At 37.3% G+C, this 22,891-nt stretch overlaps 1 protein-coding gene across 2 annotated transcripts in view; it reads right to left on the bottom strand.

Moving 5' to 3' along the window:
• LOC128233430 (uncharacterized) overlaps window positions 1-22,891 on the bottom strand; it is a 64,645-nt gene that overhangs the window by 5,764 nt on the left and 35,990 nt on the right. For both annotated transcript variants that reach the window (XM_052947103.1, XM_052947104.1), the window contains exon 3: window positions 3,356-3,541. In XM_052947103.1, the coding sequence (XP_052803063.1) occupies window positions 3,356-3,541 (186 nt within the window). The remainder of the gene's footprint in view (window positions 1-3,355; window positions 3,542-22,891) is intronic.

The raw sequence follows: 22,891 nt of genomic DNA, 5'->3' as shown, positions 1-22,891 counted from the left end.
GGTGTATATGTCAACAAACGAGGGTGTGACAGGCAAGTGTACAGTGTATATGTCAACATACGAGGGTGTGACAGGCTAGTGTACAGTGTATATGTCAACAAACGAGGGTGTGATAGGCAAGTGCACAGTGTATATGTCAACAAACGAGGGTGTGACAGGCTAGTGCACAGTGTATATGTCAACAAACGAGGGTGTGACAGGCAAGTTTACAGTGTATATGTCAACATACGAGGGAGGGACAGGCTAGTGTACAGTGTATATGTCAACAAACGAGGGTGTGACAGGCTATTGTTCAGTGTATATGTCAACATAAGAGGGAGGGATAGGCTAGTGTTCAGTGTATATGTCAACATACGAGGGTGTGACAGGTCAGTGTACAGTGTATATGTCAACAAACGAGGGTGTGACAGGCTAGTGTACAGTGTATATGTCAACAAACGAGGGTGTGACAGGTCAGTGTACAGTGTATATGTCAACATACGAGGGAGGGACAGGCAAGTGTACAGTGTATATGTCAACAAACGAGGGTGTGACAGGCTAGTGTACGGTGTATATGTCAACATACGAGGGTGTGACAGGCTAGTGTTCAGTGTATATGTCAACAAACGAGGATGTGACAGGCTAGTATACAGTGTATATGTCAACAAACGAGGATGTGACAGGCTAGTGTACAGTGTATATGTCAACAAACGAGGGTGTGACAGGTCAGTGTACAGTGTATATGTCAACAAACGAGGGTGTGACAGGCTAGTGTACAGTGTATATGTCAACAAACGAGGGTGTGACAGGCTAGTGTACAGTGTATATGTCAACAAACGAGAGTGTGACAGGCTAGTGTTCAGTGTAGATGTCAACATACGAGGGTGTGACAGGCTAGTGTACAGTGTATATGTCAACAAAAGAGATTGTGACAGGCTAGTGTTCAGTGTATATGTCAACAAACGAGAGTGTGACAGGCTAGTGCACAGTGTATATGTCAACAAACGAGAGTGTGACAGGCTAGTGTTCAGTGTTTATGTCAACAAACGAGAGTGTGACAGGCTAGTGTACAATGTATATTTCAACAAACGAGGGTGTGACAGGCTAGTGTACAGACAGGCAATTAGCTGTCATAAACAGTAGCCTATCACGCCCATGTCGGCTAATTTATACACTGTATGGTAGCCTATCACGCCCACGTTTGCTGACATAAACAATAAAAGATGCACTATTACTCCCAAATCAGATTCAACACTATAAATACAATTGTTTTAATATACCAAAAAGGATCAATAAATGTCGAAAAAAATGGTTCTCATGAAGTATTTCCGAGATTAATTTGAAATAAAGGTGCAGAAAACACGGTATTTCTACCTTATGAGACGACAGTAGATTACAGTAAATATTTTAGCACTCACCAATCATTAAATAGTTTTGCGGGTTCAGCTATTAAATACACGGTTACAATCGTGTTATCAGTAATTAATATTTCCCCAAAAAAATAATTAAGAGAATAGTTAAAGTTGATCACTCAAAATTCATGTTTGTATATATGTGCATGCATTAATTTTAAATAAGAGTGTCACTTTGTCCCGTCTGGATAGGTTGACATATATACTGAACGATAACCTGTCACGCCCATGTAGGCTGACACATACACTGAACGGTAGCCTGTCACGGCCATGTAGGCTGACACATACACTGAACGGTAGCCTGTCACGGCCATGTAGGCTGACACATACACTGAACGGTAGCCTGTCACGGCCATGTAGGCTGACACATACACTGAACGGTAGCCTGTCACGGCCATGTAGGCTGACACATACACTGAACGGTAGCCTGTCACGGTCATGTAGGCTGACACATACACTGAACGGCAGCCTGTCACGGCCATGTAGGCTGACACATACACTGAACGGCAGCCTGTCACGGCCATGTAGGCTGACACATACACTGAACGGCAGCCTGTCACGGCCATGTAGGCTGACACATACACTGAACGGCAGCCTGTCACGGCCATGTAGGCTGACACATACACTGAACGGTAGCCTGTCACGGCCATGTAGGCTGACACATACACTGAACGGTAGCCTGTCACGGCCATGTAGGCTGACACATACACTGAACGGTAGCCTGTCACGGCCATGTAGGCTGACACATACACTGAACGGTAGCCTGTCACGGCCATGTAGGCTGACACATACACTGAACGGTAGCCTGTCACGGCCATGTAGGCTGACACATACACTGAACGGTAGCCTGTCACGGCCATGTAGGCTGACACATACACTGAACGGTAGCCTGCACGGCCATGTAGGCTGACACATACACTGAACGGTAGCCTGTCACGGCCATGTAGGCTGACACATACACTGAACGGTAGCCTGTCACGGCCATGTAGGCTGACACATACACTGAACGGAAACCTGTCACGGCCATGTAGGCTGACACATACACTGAACGGAAGCCTGTCACGGCCATGTAGGCTGACACACACACTGAACGGTAGCCTGTCACGGCCATGTAGGCTGACACATACACTGAACGGAAACCTGTCACGGCCATGTAGGCTGACACATACACTGAACGGTAGCCTGTCACGGCCATGTAGGCTGACACATACACTGAACGGTAGCCTGTCACGGCCATGTAGGCTGACACATACACTGAACGGTAGCCTGTCACGGCCATGTAGGCTGACACATACACTGAACGGTAGCCTGTCACGGCCATGTAGGCTGACACATACACTGAACGGAAACCTGTCACGGCCATGTAGGCTGACACATTCACTGAACGGAAACCTGTCACTGCCATGTAGGCTGACACATACACTGAACGGTAGCCTGTCACTGCCATGTAGGCTGACACATACACTGAACGGTAGCCTGTCACGGCCATGTAGGCTGACACATACACTATACAAGAACTGTTCTAACGTGTTTAAGTATATCTGCGCGCGCACAACAGTATGACCTTTATTAAAACTATGAATTATGAATCATGGTTATTATTGAGAGCAGTTGACTAGCAGTATTTCACAGGTATTAATTTCGAGAATCACAAAGTACTCACGTTTTATTAAGAAAAGCCTGCGAAATCGACCTGTCTTTCTTTGGTTAGTATTTATTGAACCACTATGACATACAGCATTATTAATATTAAATATGCATTTTTTCATACTGTTAGATATTTAATCTAATATTTATGGACTGAACTATTTTTTCTCCTTTTGTATAATATCTTTCTGCTCAAAACAGAATGACAACTGCTTGTGCCTCAAACATTCCACACTGAGCTTAACTAGTTGTGTATTCTAAGTTTGCAATTGTAAAACATATCACATTATATTTCTTTTTTGTGAAGAGGAACTTACATATTCTATTGATTGCTGTAATTCCATTACTATTGCCACTGCGTTTGCTATGTTGGTGCTCACAGGCTTTTACACAGTCTTTATATTCTATCACCATTTGAAGTAAGTCTTGCTTGAGTGGAGAGAGTTTGCCATATCGCCGTGCAGCGTACATCAGTGACTGTATAAACTCGGTAAACGATATGTCTGAAACGAGAAAATAAATACACGTGGTTAAAATGGGTTTAGACATTTCAAATCTTTCATTTTCATTGTTCACAAACGTGCAATGTGTTTATATTGCAGTAACACCTGAAAATTAACTTATTCCATCAATGCGCGTTATTTTCAGTATTTTCAGTATATTGCTGTCGTTTGAAATAACACCGGTTTCATATAACGCCAATTTAGGCTGTATATCTAAGTGTACTGCAGTACAGATAGTAGGGATGACAGAATACTTAAAAAGGTCTCTGTTTTTCCATTGGCTTTAGGCGGAGCCTCGGTATCGGACAGATCACTTTTATATATTGATGGCATAATCCATTGTATTCCAGGAATGATTGCCTTTTGGGCAACATTTTACCACATACGATTTTTCTTTTAAATTAGCTCTTTCAAATAAACATTTTTCTTTTATTTTAATTGCATGTAATGCTGGACGAATTTAAACTGGCTACTTCATGGGAATTCAAATGATGACTTTAATAAACATTATGGCTGGATGTAGACCTAAAACACTTGGATATTATCTGATAATGCTTTGAACTTGTGTCATTTTGAAGCGATATTCAATCCCAGCAGTTACAATAATTGGAAATAGGACTGGACTGTGGGAAGATAAACATCGTATAAAGCCCCGTGACAGTAATCAAATTGAACTACGCTCACTAAATCTGAAATGCAATACTATGTTGCAAATGCATATCGTTCGGTTCAATTTAAAACCCTTCAAAGACGTGAACACAAATCCGTTTACAGACATAACCGAGGCAAATCGCAATGTGCTACAGTGCGTTTTAACAAATAGACATAATCAGATTTTTTCGTAATGTGTCTTCGCTCCTTGGCGGGGTTTGTTTTCCGGTTCTAACTGTCTCCTGGCGGGGTTTGTATTCCGGTTCTAACTGTCTCTTGGCGGGGTTTGTATTCCGGTTCTAACTGTCTCTTGGTGGAGTTTGTATTCCGGTTCTAACTGTCTCTTGGCGAGGTTTGTATTCCGGTTTTAACTGTCTCTTGGCTGGGTTTGTATCCAGGTTCTGACTGTCTCTTGGCGGGGTTTGTATTCCGGTTCTGACTGTCTCTTGGTGGAGTTTGTATTCCGGTTCTAACTGTCTCTTGGGGAGGTTTGTATTCCGGTTCTAACTGTCTCTTGGTGGAGTTTGTATTCCGGTTCTAACTGTCTCTTGGCGAGGTTTGTATTCCGGTTCTAACTGTCTCTTGGCTGGGTTTGTATTCCGGTTCTGACTGTCTCTTGGAGGAGTTTGTATTCTGGTTCAGACTGTCTCTTGGCGGTGTTTGTATCCCGGTTCTAACTGTCTCTTGGCGGAGTTTTTCCGTTTATGACTGTCTCTTGGCGGGGTTTGTACTCCGGTTCTGACTGTCTCTTGGCGGGGTTTGTATTCCGGTTCTGACTGTCTCTTGGAGGGGTTTGTATTCCGGTTCTGACTGTCTCTTGGCGGGGTTTGTATCCAGGTTCTGACTGTCTCTTGGCGGGGTTTGTATTCCGGTTCTGACTGTCTCTTGGCGGGGTTTGTTTTCCTGTTCAGAATGTCTCTTGGTGGAGTTTGTATTCCGGTTCTAACTGTCTCTTGGTGGAGTTTGTATTCTGGTTCTAACTGTCTCTTGGCGAGGTTTGTATCCAGGTTCTGACTGTCTCTTGGCGGGGTTTGTATTCCGGTTCTGACTGTCTCTTGGAGGGGTTTGTATTCTGGTTCAGACTGTCTCTTGGCGGTGTTTGTATCCCGGTTCTAACTGTCTCTTGGCGGGGTATTTCCGGTTATGACTGTCTCTTGGCGGGGTTTGTACTCCGGTTCTGACTGTCTCTTGGCGGGGTTTGTATTCCGGTTTTGACTGTCTCTTGGCGGTGTTTGTATCCCGGTTCTAACTGTCTCTTGGCGGGGGTTTTCCGGTTATGACTGTCTCTTGGCGGGGTTTGTATTCCGGTTCTGACTGTCTCTTGGCGGGGTTTGTATTCCGGTTCTGACTGTCTCTTGGCGGGGTTTGTATTCCGGTTTTGACTGTCTCTTGGAGGGGTTTGTATTCCGGTTCTGACTGTCTCTTGGTGGAGTTTGTATTCCGGTTCTAACTGTCTCTTGGGGAGGTTTGTATTCCGGTTCTAACTGTCTCTTGGTGGAGTTTGTATTCCGGTTTGGTGACATTTTTACTTTGTTAATCTGATGTTTATACGCGTGTTGATGACACATGTGCCTTGTTCACCTGATGTTTATACGCGTGTTGGTGACAATTATACTTTGCTAACCTAATGTTTATACGCGTGTTGGTGACACATGTGTCTTGTTAACCTAATCTTTATACTCGTGTTGATGACACCTGTGCCTTGTTAACCTAATTTTTATACGCGTGTTGGTGACACATGTGCCTTGTTAACCTGATGTTTATTCGCGTGTTGGTGACCATTAAACTTTGTTAACCTGATGTTTTTACGCGTGTTGGTGACACCTATGCCTTGTTAACCTAATGTTAATACGCGTGTTGGTGACACCTGTGCCTTGTTAACCTAATCTTTATACGCGTGTTGGTGACACCTATGCCTTGTTAACCTAATGTTTATACGCGTGTTGGTGACACCTGTGCCATGTTAACCTAATGTTTATACGCGTGTTGATGACACCTATGCCTTGTTAACCTAATGTTTATACGCGTGTTGGTGACACCTATGCCTTGTTAACCTAATGTTTATACGCGTGTTGGTGACACCTGTGTCTTGTTAACCTAATTTTTATACGCGTGTTGGTGACACCTATGCCTTGTTAACCTAATGTTTATACGCGTGTTGATGACACCTGTGCCTTGTTAACCTAATGTTTATACGTGTGTTGGTGACACCTATGCCTTGCTAATCTAATGTTTATACGCGTGTTGGTGACATTTATACTTTGTTAATCTGATGTTTATACGCGTGTTGGTGACACATGTGTCTTGTTAACCTAATGTTTATACGCGTGTTGGTGACACCTATGCCTTGTTAACCTAATGTTTATACGCGTGTTGATGACACCTGTGCCTTGTTAACCTAATGTTTATACGCGTGTTGGTGACACCTATGCCTTGCTAATCTAATGTTTATACGCGTGTTGGTGACATTTATACTTTGTTAATCTGATGTTTATACGCGTGTTGGTGACACATGTGTCTTGTTAACCTAATGTTTATACGCGTGTTGGTGACACATGTGCCTTGTTAATCTAATGTTTATACGCGTGTTGGTGACACCTGTGTCTTGTTAACCTGATGTTTATACGCGTGTTGGTTACACATGTGCCTTGTTAATCTAATGTTTATACGCGTGTTGGTTACACATGTGTCTTGTTAACCTAATGTTTATACGCGTGTTGGTGACACCTATGCCTTGTTAACCTGATGTTTATACGCGTGTTGGTGACATTTATACTTTGTTAATCTAATGTTTATACGCGTGTTGGTGACACCTGTGTCTTGTTAATCTAATGTTTATACGCGTGTTGGTGACACCTGTGTCTTGTTAATCTAATGTTTATACGCGTGTTGGTGACACCTGTGTCTTGTTAATCTAATGTTTATACGCGTGTTGGTGACACATGTGCCTTGTTAACCTAATCTTTATACGCGTGTTGGTGACACCTGTGCCTTGTTAACCTAATGTTTATACGCGTGTTGATGACACCTGTGGCTTGTTAACCTAATGTTTATACGCGTGTTGGTGACACATGTGTCTTGTTAATCTAATGTTAATACGCGTGTTGGTGACACATGTGCCTTGTTAACCTAATGCTTATACGCGTGTTGGTGACACCTGTGCCTTGTTAACCTGATGTTTATTCGCGTGTTGGTGACACATGTGTCTTGTTAATCTAATGTTTATACGCGTGTTGGTGACACATGTGTCTTGTTAATCTAATGTTTATACGCGTGTTGATGACACCTGTGTTTTGTTAACCTAATGTTTATACTCGTGTTGGTGACACCTGTGCCTTGTTAACCTAATGTTTATACGCGTGTTGGTGACACCTGTGCCTTGTTAACCTAATGTTTATACTCGTGTTGATGACACCTGTGCCTTGTTAACCTAATGTTTATACGCGTGTTGATGACACCTGTGCCTTTTTAACCTAATGTTTATACTCGTGTTGATGACACCTGTGCCTTGTTAACCTAATGTTTATACGCGTGTTGATGACACCTGTGCCTTGTTAACCTAATGTTTATACGCGTGTTGATGACACCTATGCCTTGTTAACCTAATGTTTATACTCGTGTTGGTGACACCTGTGCCTTGTTAACCTAATGCTTATACGCGTGTTGGTGACACCTGTGCCTTGTTAACCTAATGTTTATACTCGTGTTGGTGACACATGTGTCTTGTTAATCTAATGTTAATACGCGTGTTGGTGACACATGTGTCTTGTTAACCTAATTTTTATACGCGTGTTGGTGACACATGTGCCTTGTTAACCTGATGTTTATTCGTGTGTTGGTGGCATTTAAACTTTGTTAATCTGATGTTTCTACGCGTGTTGATGACACATGTGCCTTGTTTACCTGATGTTAATACGCGTGTTGGTGACAATTATACTTTGTTAACCTGATCTTTATACGCGTGTTGATGACACCTGTGCCTTGCTTACCTGATGTTTATACGCGTGTTGGTGACACATGTGCCTTGTTAACCTAATGTTAATACGCGTGTTGGTGACACATGTGTCTTGTTAACCTAATGTTTATACTCGTGTTGGTGACACATGTGTCTTGTTAACCTAATGTTTATACGCGTGTTGGTGACACATGTGCCTTGTTAACCTAATGTTAATACGCGTGTTGGTGACACCTGTGCCTTGTTAACCTAATGTTAATACGCGTGTTGGTGACACATGTGTCTTGTTAACCTAATGTTTATACGCGTGTTGGTGACACATGTGCCTTGTTAACCTAATGTTTATACGCGTGTTGGTGACACATGTGTCTTGTTAGCCTAATGTTAATACGCGTGTTGCTGAAACTGTACCTTGTTAATTTGGTTTTATTGTGACAACTGTTCATTGTTAACCTAATGTTTATACGCGTGTTGGTGACACATGTGCCTTGTTAACCTAATGTTAATACGCGTGTTGCTGAAACTGTACCTTGTTAATTTGGTGTTTATTGTGACAACTGTTCATTGTTAACATGATGTTTATACGGGTGATGGTGGTAATAACTGTACCTTCTTAACCTGGTGTTTATTGTGACAACTTTATTATGCTAACTTTCATTTTGCATTTACAGTTTGAAACACCGTGATAATTGAATGGTCACGTTGCCTCCTAGTGAATGACAAACGTCTTACTCTGATCGCATTGAACTTCATTCAAAACAAACGTTTATTTACTTATGTTAGATATAGAGGATATTTGTTTATTTCAGTGTAAGATCGTATTTTATTTCACGAGTGTCATAGCAAAACATACTTTCACGAGTAGCGAAGACAGGTCGTTTTACTGCTAAAGAGTGAAGATCACGCTAGGTTGTTTACACATTTTGAGGCGTGGATGAGGTAAAAAAATCAGATAATCTGTGAAATTTCCGGGAAGTACATATTATGTTTTACAACGACAAACAGTTCAAAATACATTTGATATAACATTATATTTATGTTCGAGCAATTGTTTTCGTCTGTAATTTGTTTGGTATGAAAGTAATTTTCGAACATTCAGCTTCAAATATCAAGAAAACGTTTGAAAACCGGAATTACCATGTTTCAAATAAACGTTAAGTTGTTTATGTCCAGATATATCTTTATTTAAACTTATGTAACATTTTTTTTAAATTTCAAATATTTATCAAATTGATATTTTTACTGCTGTTATCTCACTGCTAAAACTCCATATTTCACTGAAAAGCATGAAAGAAATAGAGGATATTTGTTTATTTCAGTGTAAGATCGTATTTTATTTCACGAGTGTCATAGAAAAACATATTTTCACGAGTGGCGAAGCCACGAGTGAAAATGTAGTTTTTTTATGATCACGAGTGAAATTAAATACGATCTTACACTGAAATAAACAAATTTTCTGTTTCTTTTATGCTTATTTTCGGAGTTTTATTTGTTTTTTATTTATTTCTGAATTACCCCCTTTTTTGAAAAGGGTGGGCTTTACGCCGCTACCCGTGGGCGCCCCTCATGCATAATTATAGCTGTCAACTTTTTTACTTTCGGTTTGCTGAGAAATAGTTCTCTGCTATTCATTCTTATAGCTTAATATTCGCTCGTTTGTTATTGCAAAGCTTTATGAACAGTAAAAAATGAAGTATTATTAGTGCACAAATGTTCCAAAAAATAATGAAAACACTTTTTATTTTAACCAAATTACTACGCCGCTATTTATAGAATGAAAATTTGGAAGGTCAAATGTGTTAGCAAAACAAATGTGGATACTCATTGGATTTTAACCATTCTTCTTAGTTTAAGACTGCATATACGCGTGTTTTTATTGTAAGTTAATATACAGTCATCTTACTGTCAGAGACCAGTCTGTTTCGCTTTAAAATGTTTGTTTTCCAGAAGAGTAAATGCCACGCTAGTTTGTTGACACATTTTGAGATGTGGGTGGGGTAAAAAATATCGGATCTATCTGTAAATTGTTGTGTGAATTCTCCAGCTCATTTTACGTACTACAACGGTTAACAGTTCAAAATACATTTGATCGATGCTATAAAATTTTATTTATGTTCGAACAGTTGTTTTTGTCTGTAATTTGTTTGGAATGAAAGCAAATGTTCGAACATTCAGCTTCAAAGATCAGTAATATGTTTGATAAACGGGATAACCGGTAATAAATGGTAAGTTGTTAATTTCCAATTATATATTTATTTAAATTTATAAAATATTACTTTATTTTTTTAACCTTTTTTGACATAATTTACTGAAGTCCAGTGTTCTGTTTTGACTTAGGCAAGTACATGTAACAACAAAGGATTTTAAAAGTAGTTCTGAAAATTGATATTTTCACTCCTTATTTTGCAGTGAAAATATCAAATTGATATTTTCACTGTTGTTATTTCACTGTTAAAACCCCATATTTCATCGTAAAGCATGAAAGAAATAAGTTATCTTTGACATTGCAGATAAATGTTTCATGTCCAATACCAACACTGTAGCCTCTACTTATGTATATCGATGGCGTTTAATGGTTGGCCTTATTGAACACGAAATGTGAGGCGACTGGAAGCTTTAATAGTGCATGTTAAGACCTCTCCGTGTGGTTAAGCTGAATCATTCCGATTCATTTCCTGTCCATCTCGATCATGATTTGTCCAATATTGCGTTGTCAGACACGACAAGGACATCGCTAAGCACAAATACACTCCTTACAAAAATTACAGAAGACATTTTATACACCACGTCCACTTTCCTCCCTAATGTAATATATTGGCTGAGACTATCCTAGTGAGTAGCGGAACATCAGCATTCAGGGATTTTCAATTTATTTTATTCTTATAACTGCACTGACTCTGACATTTTTGCATGTTTAATTTATCAATGCATTTTTAAGGAACATCTATGTAGATATGTAAATAATGTATCAACAGCAGAAACAAATACAGATATTAATTGAAAGAATGTTGATCCGAAACAGTTTCTCTTCGAAATTATAATTATTTAACACAAATCGGTGTCGTGCTTTGTTGTCACTAGTTTTCGTGCGTATATGTTAATATGACAGAACTCTTCATATTTCCACAGCACGCGTCGGTTATACGAGACATTCCTGTAAGAAGACGTTGGTACAGCACAGAAGTGGCCATCATGACATGAAGTTGTCTGACACCACACTATTAAACAAATCACAGACTTAATTGAAAGGAAATGAGTATAGACGAGTTCTCCTCAGTGCCTCCTCACAGACTTGCGTTTTCCAACAAGTCAAAAGTGAAACTTTTGGTGCGAACTAAACCGTTCATTTCCAAGGCTACATTTGTTCTTCTTAGATTAAATAAATATTTTTAAAAAAATATCAAAACTCAAAGCAACGCAATACAAATTAATCCTAAAGATAATGATGTTTGATTAAAATCTTCACCTAAAAGGGGACATAATTTCTTTTTTCATAATTTGAACTCAAAGACATGTTTAAATTCGCATAATCTATCAACACAATCATAAATACGAATGAGTTCAAATGTAAAATAATAACATATTGACTTACGATAAAAAAAACTCGCAGCAATACAAACAGCAAACCAGTAAGATTAATTATTCATGTCCGACAATCTTCCATTTCAGTATTTCGTCTAATCGCTTTGGGTAGTCGAAACTAGACTTGGCGCACGGTCAAAAAATCATGACATATTTGAAATGGGTTGACATTTTCAAATAAGAGCTAAGACAGCTAAGACAGTATCAACTACGATACCCAAAAAGTTTTATTTGGTCCATTATACGGCTGGAGTACGTGAAACTGGAGAAATTTGATAAATATAGTTGTTAATTTGGTTCCACAAGATGCTATGTTAGAATTTTACATTGTTCAGCAAAGTTAAGAACCTCCTAACAAGACATGGTTTTAGTTTATACTTATTTTTTTACAACGACTATATTTACACCTCAACTTCCATTCCTTAAATGAACTGCCTTTCGGCAATTGCGTTTATCAATCGATGAACGCAACATCTTCGGATATGTTCGGATCACGATTCATCGCATAACAATATACATGAAAACTATTGATCTTGTTATTGTTTGTATTGTGTCAGCAGGTCCCGTAAAATATAAATCAACATTTTAAAAAGTGTTGATTTATTATATTTTAAATGTATTGTCGCTATAAGTGTTTCAAGTGTTCCTTCGGACTCCACACACTTTGACCAGCCCAATTGCGTTCATACCCCAATAGTGACATCAACCCCGCAATTCATTCCTTAAGTGAAACAAGTCATTTCAACATTATATTAATTACTCTCGTTAACCGATATGCTTTTATTATGTATGGTGTTTTGCTTCACAGATAAAAGAAAACCACTTTATTTATATTTTTAAACGACGACTTATTACAGAGAAATATTTATATACTAAAAAAAGAATGGTGTTTTAACTGTTTTATAGGGCACTGAAAATTTCATTTGAATTTCAATCTTATTTTGATCATATTTGTCAAAATATGTTAGTACTGTAGCTAAATTACGTATATGATCTCATAATTTGAAAATACAGAAATATGGTAAATATGAGAGAGTCGAGTGGAACTGTATATGACATTGTCAAGTGTTTGATTCAAATGAAATGGAGGACGAATTCATGACGAATTCCATGTTATGTTCAAGTGTACACCATTATGTTAAGTTAAAAACATTACTAAAATGAATACACAGTTTCACCTAGAATGTCTAAGCTTGTACAGCTGCTTAATACACAAAACAAATCTGATTTTTTGATGTTAAGCAAACATATCGGGAGCATTTAAGCTACGGTTTATAGTATTTGTGAATATATAACATATGTTACATGTTGTATACTCTTTATTTCCAACCGAGGATAATTTAAATGTTAAACATTTCAACGATCATATTAAGTATGTACAATAATAGAAATAAATCATGAGACGCATGATGCACAGACATCATGAAATGCACTATATCATGTCATGATCATGAACATGTATTTGGTGAAAATAAAACAATAATATGATTTCATTTAGAAGTTAACTAGTTATGGTACTTACTTAACAATAGAAAAAAGATAATTATTATAGGAGTAAACTTATTGTCATAAAATTACTTGTAATTTGACTGAGGTTAATAAAATCCGTAACGTACATGGATGTGGTTGTAACAGTGATCGGGTCACCCAATCAACCACACCTATGTCAGGTGTCTGCTCATTAGCCCTATTAACAAACACAAGTAATTAAGCATGCATTACTGAAATACTCACATGTGAATACAAGTATATATAGATGGGTACACTATCAGACATTAGTCGACCGTGTAATTTTGTTCGTTTTCTCTTTCGGCTGTTGAATGAATTTCAGAGCCGACAATACATTTTTATCAGCCAGAATCGCCTCTTCTCCACACACGTTAATATATATGTATATGATTTAAATGTCATGTTTAACGTCTTAATATTATATAGATGTTTTATGTAAGTAGTGGATACATTTGTTATACGATTGGTATCTGATAATCAAAACAATGTACTAATGTAGTATCATATCAATAAATAAACTATTATATTTCATTATTTGCAAAGGTCATCACTTGTAAATTAAAATATATCTTAAATGCCTCTCACTTCATTGTATAATTGTAATGTAAATTGTTGTGTACGTATGATCAGTATGTATATGTTACACAAAAACACTGTCAAGTTAACGTGTAATACATTGTGCGGTTCTGTGAATGCATTACACTGAAAACTCCCATACAATGTCGCATGCTAAAGTATTACACTGAAAACTCCCAAACAATGTCGCCTGTTAAAGTATTACACTGAAAACTCCCATACAATGTCGCCTGTTAAAGTATTACACTGAAAACTCCCATACAATGTCGCCTGTTAAAGTATTACACTGAAAACTCCCATACAATGTCGCCTGTTAAAGTATTAACTGAAAACTCCCATACAATGTCGCCTGTTAAAGTATTACACTGAAAACTCCCAAACAATGTCGCCTGTTAAAGTATTAACTGAAAACTCCCATACAATGTCGCCTGTTAAAATATTGCACAGATAGCTCCCAAACAATATCGCATGTTAAAGTATAACACTGAAAACTCCCAAAAAATGTCGCCTGTTAAAGTATTACACAGAAAATTCTAAACAATGTCGACTGTTTTGGAACTACACAGAAAACTCCCAAAAAATGTTGCCTTTTTAGGTATTACACAGAAATTTCCAATTTTATGTCTTATACAGAAAACTCCCAAACAATGTCGCCTGTTTTAGAATTTCACAGAAAACTCACAAACGATGTCGCCTGTTTAAGAACTACACAGAAAACTCACAAACGATGTCGCCTGTTAAGAACTACACAGAAAACTCCCAAACGATGTCGCCTGTTTTAGAACTACACAGAAAACTCACAAACGATGTCGACTAATTTAGAACTACTCAGAAAACTCCCAAACAATGTCGCCTGTTTTAGAACTACACAGAAAACTCCCAAACGATGTCGCCTGTTTAAGAACTACACAGAAAACTCACAAACCATGTCGCCTGTTTTAGAATTACACAGAAAACTCACAAACGATATCGCCTGTTTAAGAACTACACAGAAAACTCCTAAACGATGTCGCCTGTTTTAGAACTACACAGAAAACTCCCAAACGATGTCGCCTGTTTTAGAACTACATAGAAAACTCCCAAACGATGTCGCCTGTTTTAGAACTACACAGAAAACTCCCAAACGATGTCGCCTGTTTTAGAACTACACAGAAAACTCCCAAACGATGTCGCCTGTGTAGGTAATACACAAAAAAAACTTCAAAGAATTGCTGAACATGAATTTAGCACAGTTGCTGTGTGAAACAAATCCTTACGCACAAAAATATATATTTATATCAATTAAATTACTCGTTATATCAACAGCGATTTATTCTTTCTAAATTCATGTCTGATTAAACGCAAATTTACTATAATAATTTAATACCATTTCTCATTAAAAGCTACTCTGTTTGATAATGCAAGTGTTGGCCTTATATGCGTTATGGATGTCATCACAGCTCCATTATTATTTTCTAATCAAGCGACAACATGCTTAAAACGAAATCCCCTCAAACAAACCGTTTTTAACTTAAGAAATGGGACATTTTGTGCCGAAGGAAAATCTGTGATTGAAAATTGAAATAATCAAATTGTGAGTATGTCCTCCCAATATGCAGAAATGTTTCACGTTTCCATAACACTGGGCATGGTTAGCTATTTTTCAGCGTATTCCGATTTGCCGTTTGTCCCTCAAGTGTGCTCATGACTCTGCTTTGTAGCGTGGACTCCGTATGATAAAATTGCGGAAAAAAGAAAATTGTCGAAAACTGTCATAAACTTTGTATTAATGTGTACAATGCATTAAAACTTACTAACTGAGGTACCACATAGTTTACAATTTATTAAAGTTTAGCAGTTATTTCGTATTTTCCATTAAATAAGCGTGATTGGCTAGTCGGTGTTAGCACGTGTTATTACCGAGTTAGGTATATAGCTTAATTATGGCATCAGATCAGAATAAGCCGCTTTAGCTCAGTGTGTACGACGCTTGACTGCAATTTTGGCGACGCGGGTTCGAACCCGGTCACCGACACATTTTTTTTTTACATTGTGGTACCTTTTTTACAATTATGATATCAAAGCGTAAAACCTTCTGTTAAATAATTGTCCTGCGATTTGTTACCAAAAAAACACCTTTTGTACAGTCCCTTCAAATGAATAGTTTGAAATGGGATAAATGGATATTAACATATATACATACTTATATACAACAAAGCACAACACAGTGAAGCATTCTTTAGAAGAGTCCAATACAAAAGGCAGGATTGGCAGATGAAGAATTTTAACAACAACATACAAATAGATGATTTCAAAATTTTAAAAAGAAATGCAAAACAAATGTTGGTAATTTTTTGAATGTGAATAACATTAACATACAAATGAATGCTTTCAAAGGGTAAAGAAGCAGAACAATGTGTAGTAACAGTTTTATGAAATGAACATTTGTTGCAAATGTGCAAGGTAATTACATTTTACTCTAGCAGTTCGATGATAACGAATGGGAATGATCATGTCAGAATTTTTAAAGCAATAGGAAAGGATTATTGAAAAGTCTTATAAATGGAATAAATTTAGTTGTTTCCGCAAATGAATGTTATCATTGTGTAACAAAAATTCAACGGAAAGGTTGGTATACAAAAGAGTGACATTATGAGCATTCATTAAGAGAACAAAAAAGCAACTTTATACACAGTTCTATACATTGGCAAATAGATAGTGAAAACTAAAAAAAATGTTTAAAAAGGACATGTAAGAAAATAAATGTGTGAAATGATCATATTCGAAGAACACGAAGAAACATGCAACAGCTATTACAGTAAAACAGATATCTCACAGGGGAAAACATAATTATTATAATAGTACATAAATGTGTGTGTTTGTCCGGTAATTTGACCTTAAACGGGTAAAATTGCTTCTGCAGTATTAAGAAACAGGAATTAATAGCATGTAAATCAAACTGCGGCCTTCAATCGTCAGAGATTATACAACAGTTTGGCCAAAGTCCCGTTGGAGATCAATACTGAAAAGCAGTTAACAACAGCATGTAAATCAAACTGCGGCCTTCAAGGGTCAGACATTATACAACAGTTTGGCCAAATTACTGTAAGAGATCAATACTGAAACGTAGTTAACAACAGCATGTAAATCAAACTGCGGCCTTCAAGGGTCAGACATTATACAACAGTTTGGCCAAATTACTGTAAAAGATCAATACTGAAACGTAGTTAACAATAGAATGTAAATCAAACTGCGGCCTTCAAGGGTCAGACATTATACAGCAGTTTTGCCAAATAACTGTGGGAGATAAATACTGAAGAGTAGTTAACAATAGCATGTTAATCAAACTGCGGCCTTCAAGGGTCAGACATTATACAACAGTTTTGCCAAATAACTGTGGGAGATAAATTCTGAAGCGTAGTTAACAATAGCATGTTAATCAAACTGCGGCCTTCAAGGGTCAGACATTATACAACAGTTTGGCCAAATAACTGTGGGAGATAAATACTGAAGCGTAGTTAACAATAGCATGTTAATCAAACTGCGGCCTTCAAGGGTCAGACATTATACAGCAGTTTTGCCAAATAACTGTGGGAGATAAATACTGAAGAGTAGTTAACAATAGCATGTAAATCAAACTGCGACCTTCAAGGGTCAGACATTATACAACAGTTTTGCCAAATAACTGTGGGAGATAAATACTGAAGAGTAGTTAACAATAGCATGTAAATCAAACTGCGGCCTTCAAGGGTCAGACATTATACAACAGTTTTGCCAAATAACTGTGGGAGATAAATACTGAAGAGTAGTTAACAATAGCATGTTAATCAAACTGCGGCCTTCAAGGGTCAGACATTATACAACAGTTTTGCCAAATAACTGTTGGAGATAAATACTGAAAAGTAGTTAACAACAGCATGTAAATCAATTTGCGGCCTTCAACCGTCAAACATTATACAAGTATAAGTGTGGCCAAATTACTGTGGGAGATCAATAATGAAGTGTAGTTAACAAAAGCATGTTAATCAAACTACAGCCTTCAACGGTCAGAGATTATACAACAGTTTGGCCAAATTACTGTTGGAGATCAATACTGAAAATCTGTTAACAAAAGCATGTAAATTGAACTGCTGCCTTTAACTGTCAAGACTAGACAACAATTTGGCAAAATTTTACTGGTGATCAATATTAAGAAATCAGCAACAATAGCATGTATATCAAATTAACATTTCAAATGATCTTTATAATGATACTGCATTTTTTACAAAAAGAAATTAAACATAATTGTACATAGTTAGCTACATATTTACTGATTGTGTTTAAATTCACACATACAAAGTTAAAATAATGTCCTTTAAATAGCATACATGTATTTAAAAGCAATCTGTGTATTAATGTGCACATCGTGTTAATATTGGTGTCAAAATGCAGAAAGTTTAAATATGAGGAGTGCAAAAGTTGTTGTGTCAATGGTTGATAAAATAGATTAAAATGCACCTGTTCAAAGTTTGTTCAACATGTTCGAAAGTTAAAATACTAAAATGAGCAAAAGTTGGTGTGTCAATAGTCATTAATTAAAGAGTGATTAGCTCCTGTGCAAAGAATTTGTAAGCAAAAATCGAAACTTCAAATACAAAGTTGTGTAAAAGTGGTTGAGTCAATAGCCAGTATGAGGGATTTGCACTTGTGCAGAGTATTTCTTAGCAAAAAAAATGAACGTTCAAATAATTAGGTGTGCAAAATTTGGTGATTTGCACCTGTGGGAAGTATTTGTGAACAAAAAGCGAAAGTTTAAATACTACGGACTTGCAAAAGCTGCAATTTCAATAGCCGTAAGAAGTGATTTGCACCTGTGGGAAGTATTTAAAAACAAAAAGCGAAAGTTCAAATACTAAGGTTTGCAAAAGTAAGAAGTGATTTGCACCTGTGGAAATTACTCTTACTTCTTCCTATTTTGACCAATTTCGATATAATTTGAAATATAAACCCTTTATGAGGCACTTTCCAATATATATAAAACATTAATTAAAATAGATGAGTTAATTTTATGAGTGGATTTCACTTCTCGAAATCTGGATTTCACCTCGATTTCCGATCTATTTATGAAAAATTGCTCTAACTTCTTTATTTTTTTAACAATTTCAATAAAATTTGAAATATAAACCCTTTATGAGGCACTTTCCAAAATGTTTACAAAAAAGTAAAAATAATAATTAAAATAAATGAATTATAAGTGGATTTCACTTCACCTCGATTTCCTATCTATTTTCGAAAAAAAAATCGAAAAATTGCTCTAACTTCTTCATATTTTGACAGATTTCAATAAAATTTTAAACATATACCCTTCATGGGGCATTTTCCAAAATAAATACAACAGAAATAATTTATTAATTAGATTAAATGAGTTATGAATGGATTTCACGTTTTGAATGATTATACGAAATCCACTGGATTCCTGTATTACCCCGCACCGCATGCGTAGAATTACTTTGCGCATGCTCAAGAATTGAAAGGAGTTATTGACCTCAGGGCCCTTGTTTATACGCTTCGAAATAGACAAATTACATTATTTCTTTACACTTTTTGCCAATTAGGTAAAAGAAAAAAAAGATAAACGGAAATCACTCCAACAGTAGTCAAAATAATATCATTCTATAATTCTAAATTTTCAACAACACTTTTCTGTGCATACACTTACAATCGAAAGGCTAAAATCATTCATTTCCGTCCCCAGTGCAATCTCATAAAGCAATCACTAAAAAAGGCTCGCTCTGTGGAGCGAGCCTAATAACATGTTAAGAGTATGTTCGTTTATACATATTTTATCAATTGTGCCCATATCTGTTTGAAATCCTGCATTAGATGATCCAGTGTAAACAAAGTAGGTTTCTGCACAAGAAGTCTGTTATTAATAATTCGAATAACTATTTTCCCTAATGTGCTGTGTAACGCCGCATAGCAGCATCGCCGCATAAACGTGTTTTTTTCGTTTATGCGTTGATTTTCAACGCATAAACAGGGCGACCACGTTCATGCGGCGACGCTCAACGCATAAAGCAGAAATTGCTCATATGAGGCACAACTGTGCCTTTTTGCCTCATAAAGAGGATTAACTTAATTAGTTCTAATATTTCAACGAAAACGATGATGATGATGATGATGATGATGATGATGATGATGATGATGATGATGATGGTTGTGGGGATGATGATGGTGGTGGTGGTTGTGATTGTGGTGATGATGTTGTTAATTATGATGTTGTCAATTATGATGATGATTTAGATTAGGGCGTAGCATATTACTGTCATTTTGACAAATAAAGGAAAAGTAGGCAGGCAAATTGGTCAAATTTAACGTAATTAAAGTTGAGCCAAAATTTTCTTGGTTACAAATGATAAGTGCATAAAAACACAATCAATGAAAGAAAGACGTCCATGGTGACCCTATAACAGTCATCTGAGTCCTCTTGTTCAAATGCCCAAAACTGATTTTTTTGGAAACAATATAATGTTAAAAACATTTCCTTTCGTTGTCCTGGTAACCAGAGATATACGCTGATGACATAGATGTGAATAAATTTCACAATCGCTCAACTACCAGTGGTTTTTGACAAGGAAATAATTCTTAGCTCATCTGAGCACAAAGAACACATGTGGAGCTGTGAGGATTGTTGGATTTCTGTTTTTGTCCATCGTTAACAATTGACTTTTTCTAGAAAAGTTTGAAACGACGTTGAAAGTGCACATTGTCAAGGGTACATGCCAGTCAGTCTGACAAAAAGGCGAGAATGTATGTTACGTCATGTACGACGATTCAATTTTCTGATTGTCCAAAATGACGGTGTTGTGCTTGATCGTCATTTCAAACGTTTTCGCAGAAAGATCAATTGGTTTGGTTCACTAAATCTTTGTCAGAATTTACGTCTCTAAAAGTCTAGTTCAAAGCTTGGTTAAGTGGAGACAAAAAACTACGATCTTGATGTAACTTTATCAACCACTATTGTACCAGTACGTGCTTTAATTGTTGTTCCTTATGCGGCGAAAGTGTGCCTTTTTGCCACATAAGAAAGTCCTGTTTATGCGTTGAAAATCACCGCATAAACGTGATCGATTTCGTTTATGCGGCGATGCTGCTATGTGGCGTTACACGTGCTGAGCAGAGTTAATTCCTTCCTCCCTTTTTTAATAATTGGAATATATAGCTTTCCGTCAATTGAGAAGGAAAAAACCATTTTAGATACCTTCTAAAAAGTGCAATTAAGTATTCCGCCGTGTTTAAGAATATATACTTAGTATGTATTTTTATATTAATTGTAGCACTCAAAGTGCTAAACATGGTAAGTAACCGGTCACCCATGGCACACATGAAGAGCATGAAGGACATTGGCATTTATAGAGTTCATGTAACAAGTCTTCTTCATGGATGCTGTTGCTTTTTCTCGTGTTTGATTTCGTTTGCTCTGAGTGGTTCTATATAGCTGTACTGTAATATGCATGTTGGTTGAATTTTACAAGCAATTAACCCGTAATATATTATGTGAAGGCAGCATTAAAACAAGATATAAAATACAATATAATTATGCATTCATATAAAAAGGATTTATACAACTTGATGTATAAAAAGCAAAAGTGTTGAACATGTTCTATGACATTAAAAGTGCAATGATAATAAACTTGAAACGTATGTAACAATGCGTATTGAACAAACAAACATTCTGATAACTATTGTCTTTTAAGCCTTTTCTTCATTAATAGCAAAAAACACCACTCCAAAATATTACAGGATTGGTAAATTGCTATCAAAGATTAAAAAATAACAGTTTTTTAGCTTTAACATAAAGCAATGATTTCCTACACATTTGTTTTGGATTTGAACAAGACAGATGGGATTATATTCCATTAAACACACATATGAGTGTTAATGTCTCACATGCGAGTGCCAACAAACACTGTGTGCCCTACATACGAGGGAAAACAAACACTGTGTGCCCCACATACAAGGGACAACAAACACTGTGTGCCCTACATACAAGGGACAACAAACACTGTGTGCTCTACATACGAGTGCCAACAAACACTGTGTGCGCTACATACAAGGGACAACAAACACTGTGTGCCCTACATAAAGAGAAAAAAAAAAACACTGTGTGCCCTACATACGAGGGAAAACAAACACTGTGTGCCCTACATACGAGGGAAAACCAACACTGTGTGCCCTACATACAAGGGACAACAAACACTGTGTGCCCTACATACAAGGGACAACAAACACTGTGTGCCCTACATACAAGGGAAAACAAACACTGTGTGCCCTACATACGAGTGCCAACAAACAATGTGTACCCTGCATACGAGGGAAAACAAACACTCTGTGCCCTACATATGAGGAAAAAACCAACACTGTGTGCCCTACATACGAGTACAAATAAACACAGTGTGTGCTCATGTCATACATACGAGGACCACCAAACACTGTGTGTACTCATGTCCTACCTACAAATGCCAAAAGACATTGTGTGTGCTCATATTCTACATACAAAGGCCAGCACACACAGTGTGTGCTCATAAACATTATACGAGGGCCAACAATCACTGTGTATACTCATGTCCTACATACAAAGGCCAAAAACACACTGTGTGTGCTCATGTCCTACATACGATAGCCAACAAACACTGTGTGTGCTCATGTTCTTCATACGAAGGCAAACACACACTGTGTGTACTCATGTCCTACATACGAGGGCCAACAAACACTGAGTGTATTCATTTCCTACATACGAGAGTCAACAAACACTGTGCGTGTTCATGTCCTACATACGAGAGTCACCAAACACTGTGCGTGTTCATGTCCTACATACGAGAGCCAACAAACACTGTATGTGTTCATGTCCTGCATACGAAAGTCAACAAACACTGTGTGTGCTAATGTCCTACATACGAGAGTCACCAAATACTGTGCGTGCTCCTGTCCTACATATGACAGCAAACAAACACTGTGCGTGTTCATGTCCTACATACGAGAGTCACCAAACACTGTGCGTGTTCATGTCCTTATACGAGAGTCACCAAACACTGTATATGTTCATGTCCTACATACGA

The sequence above is a fragment of the Mya arenaria genome, chromosome 5 (assembly GCF_026914265.1).
Source record: "Mya arenaria isolate MELC-2E11 chromosome 5, ASM2691426v1".
Taxonomy (NCBI): Eukaryota; Metazoa; Mollusca; class Bivalvia; order Myida; family Myidae; genus Mya; species Mya arenaria.
This window is presented reverse-complemented; position numbering and strand designations above follow the sequence as displayed.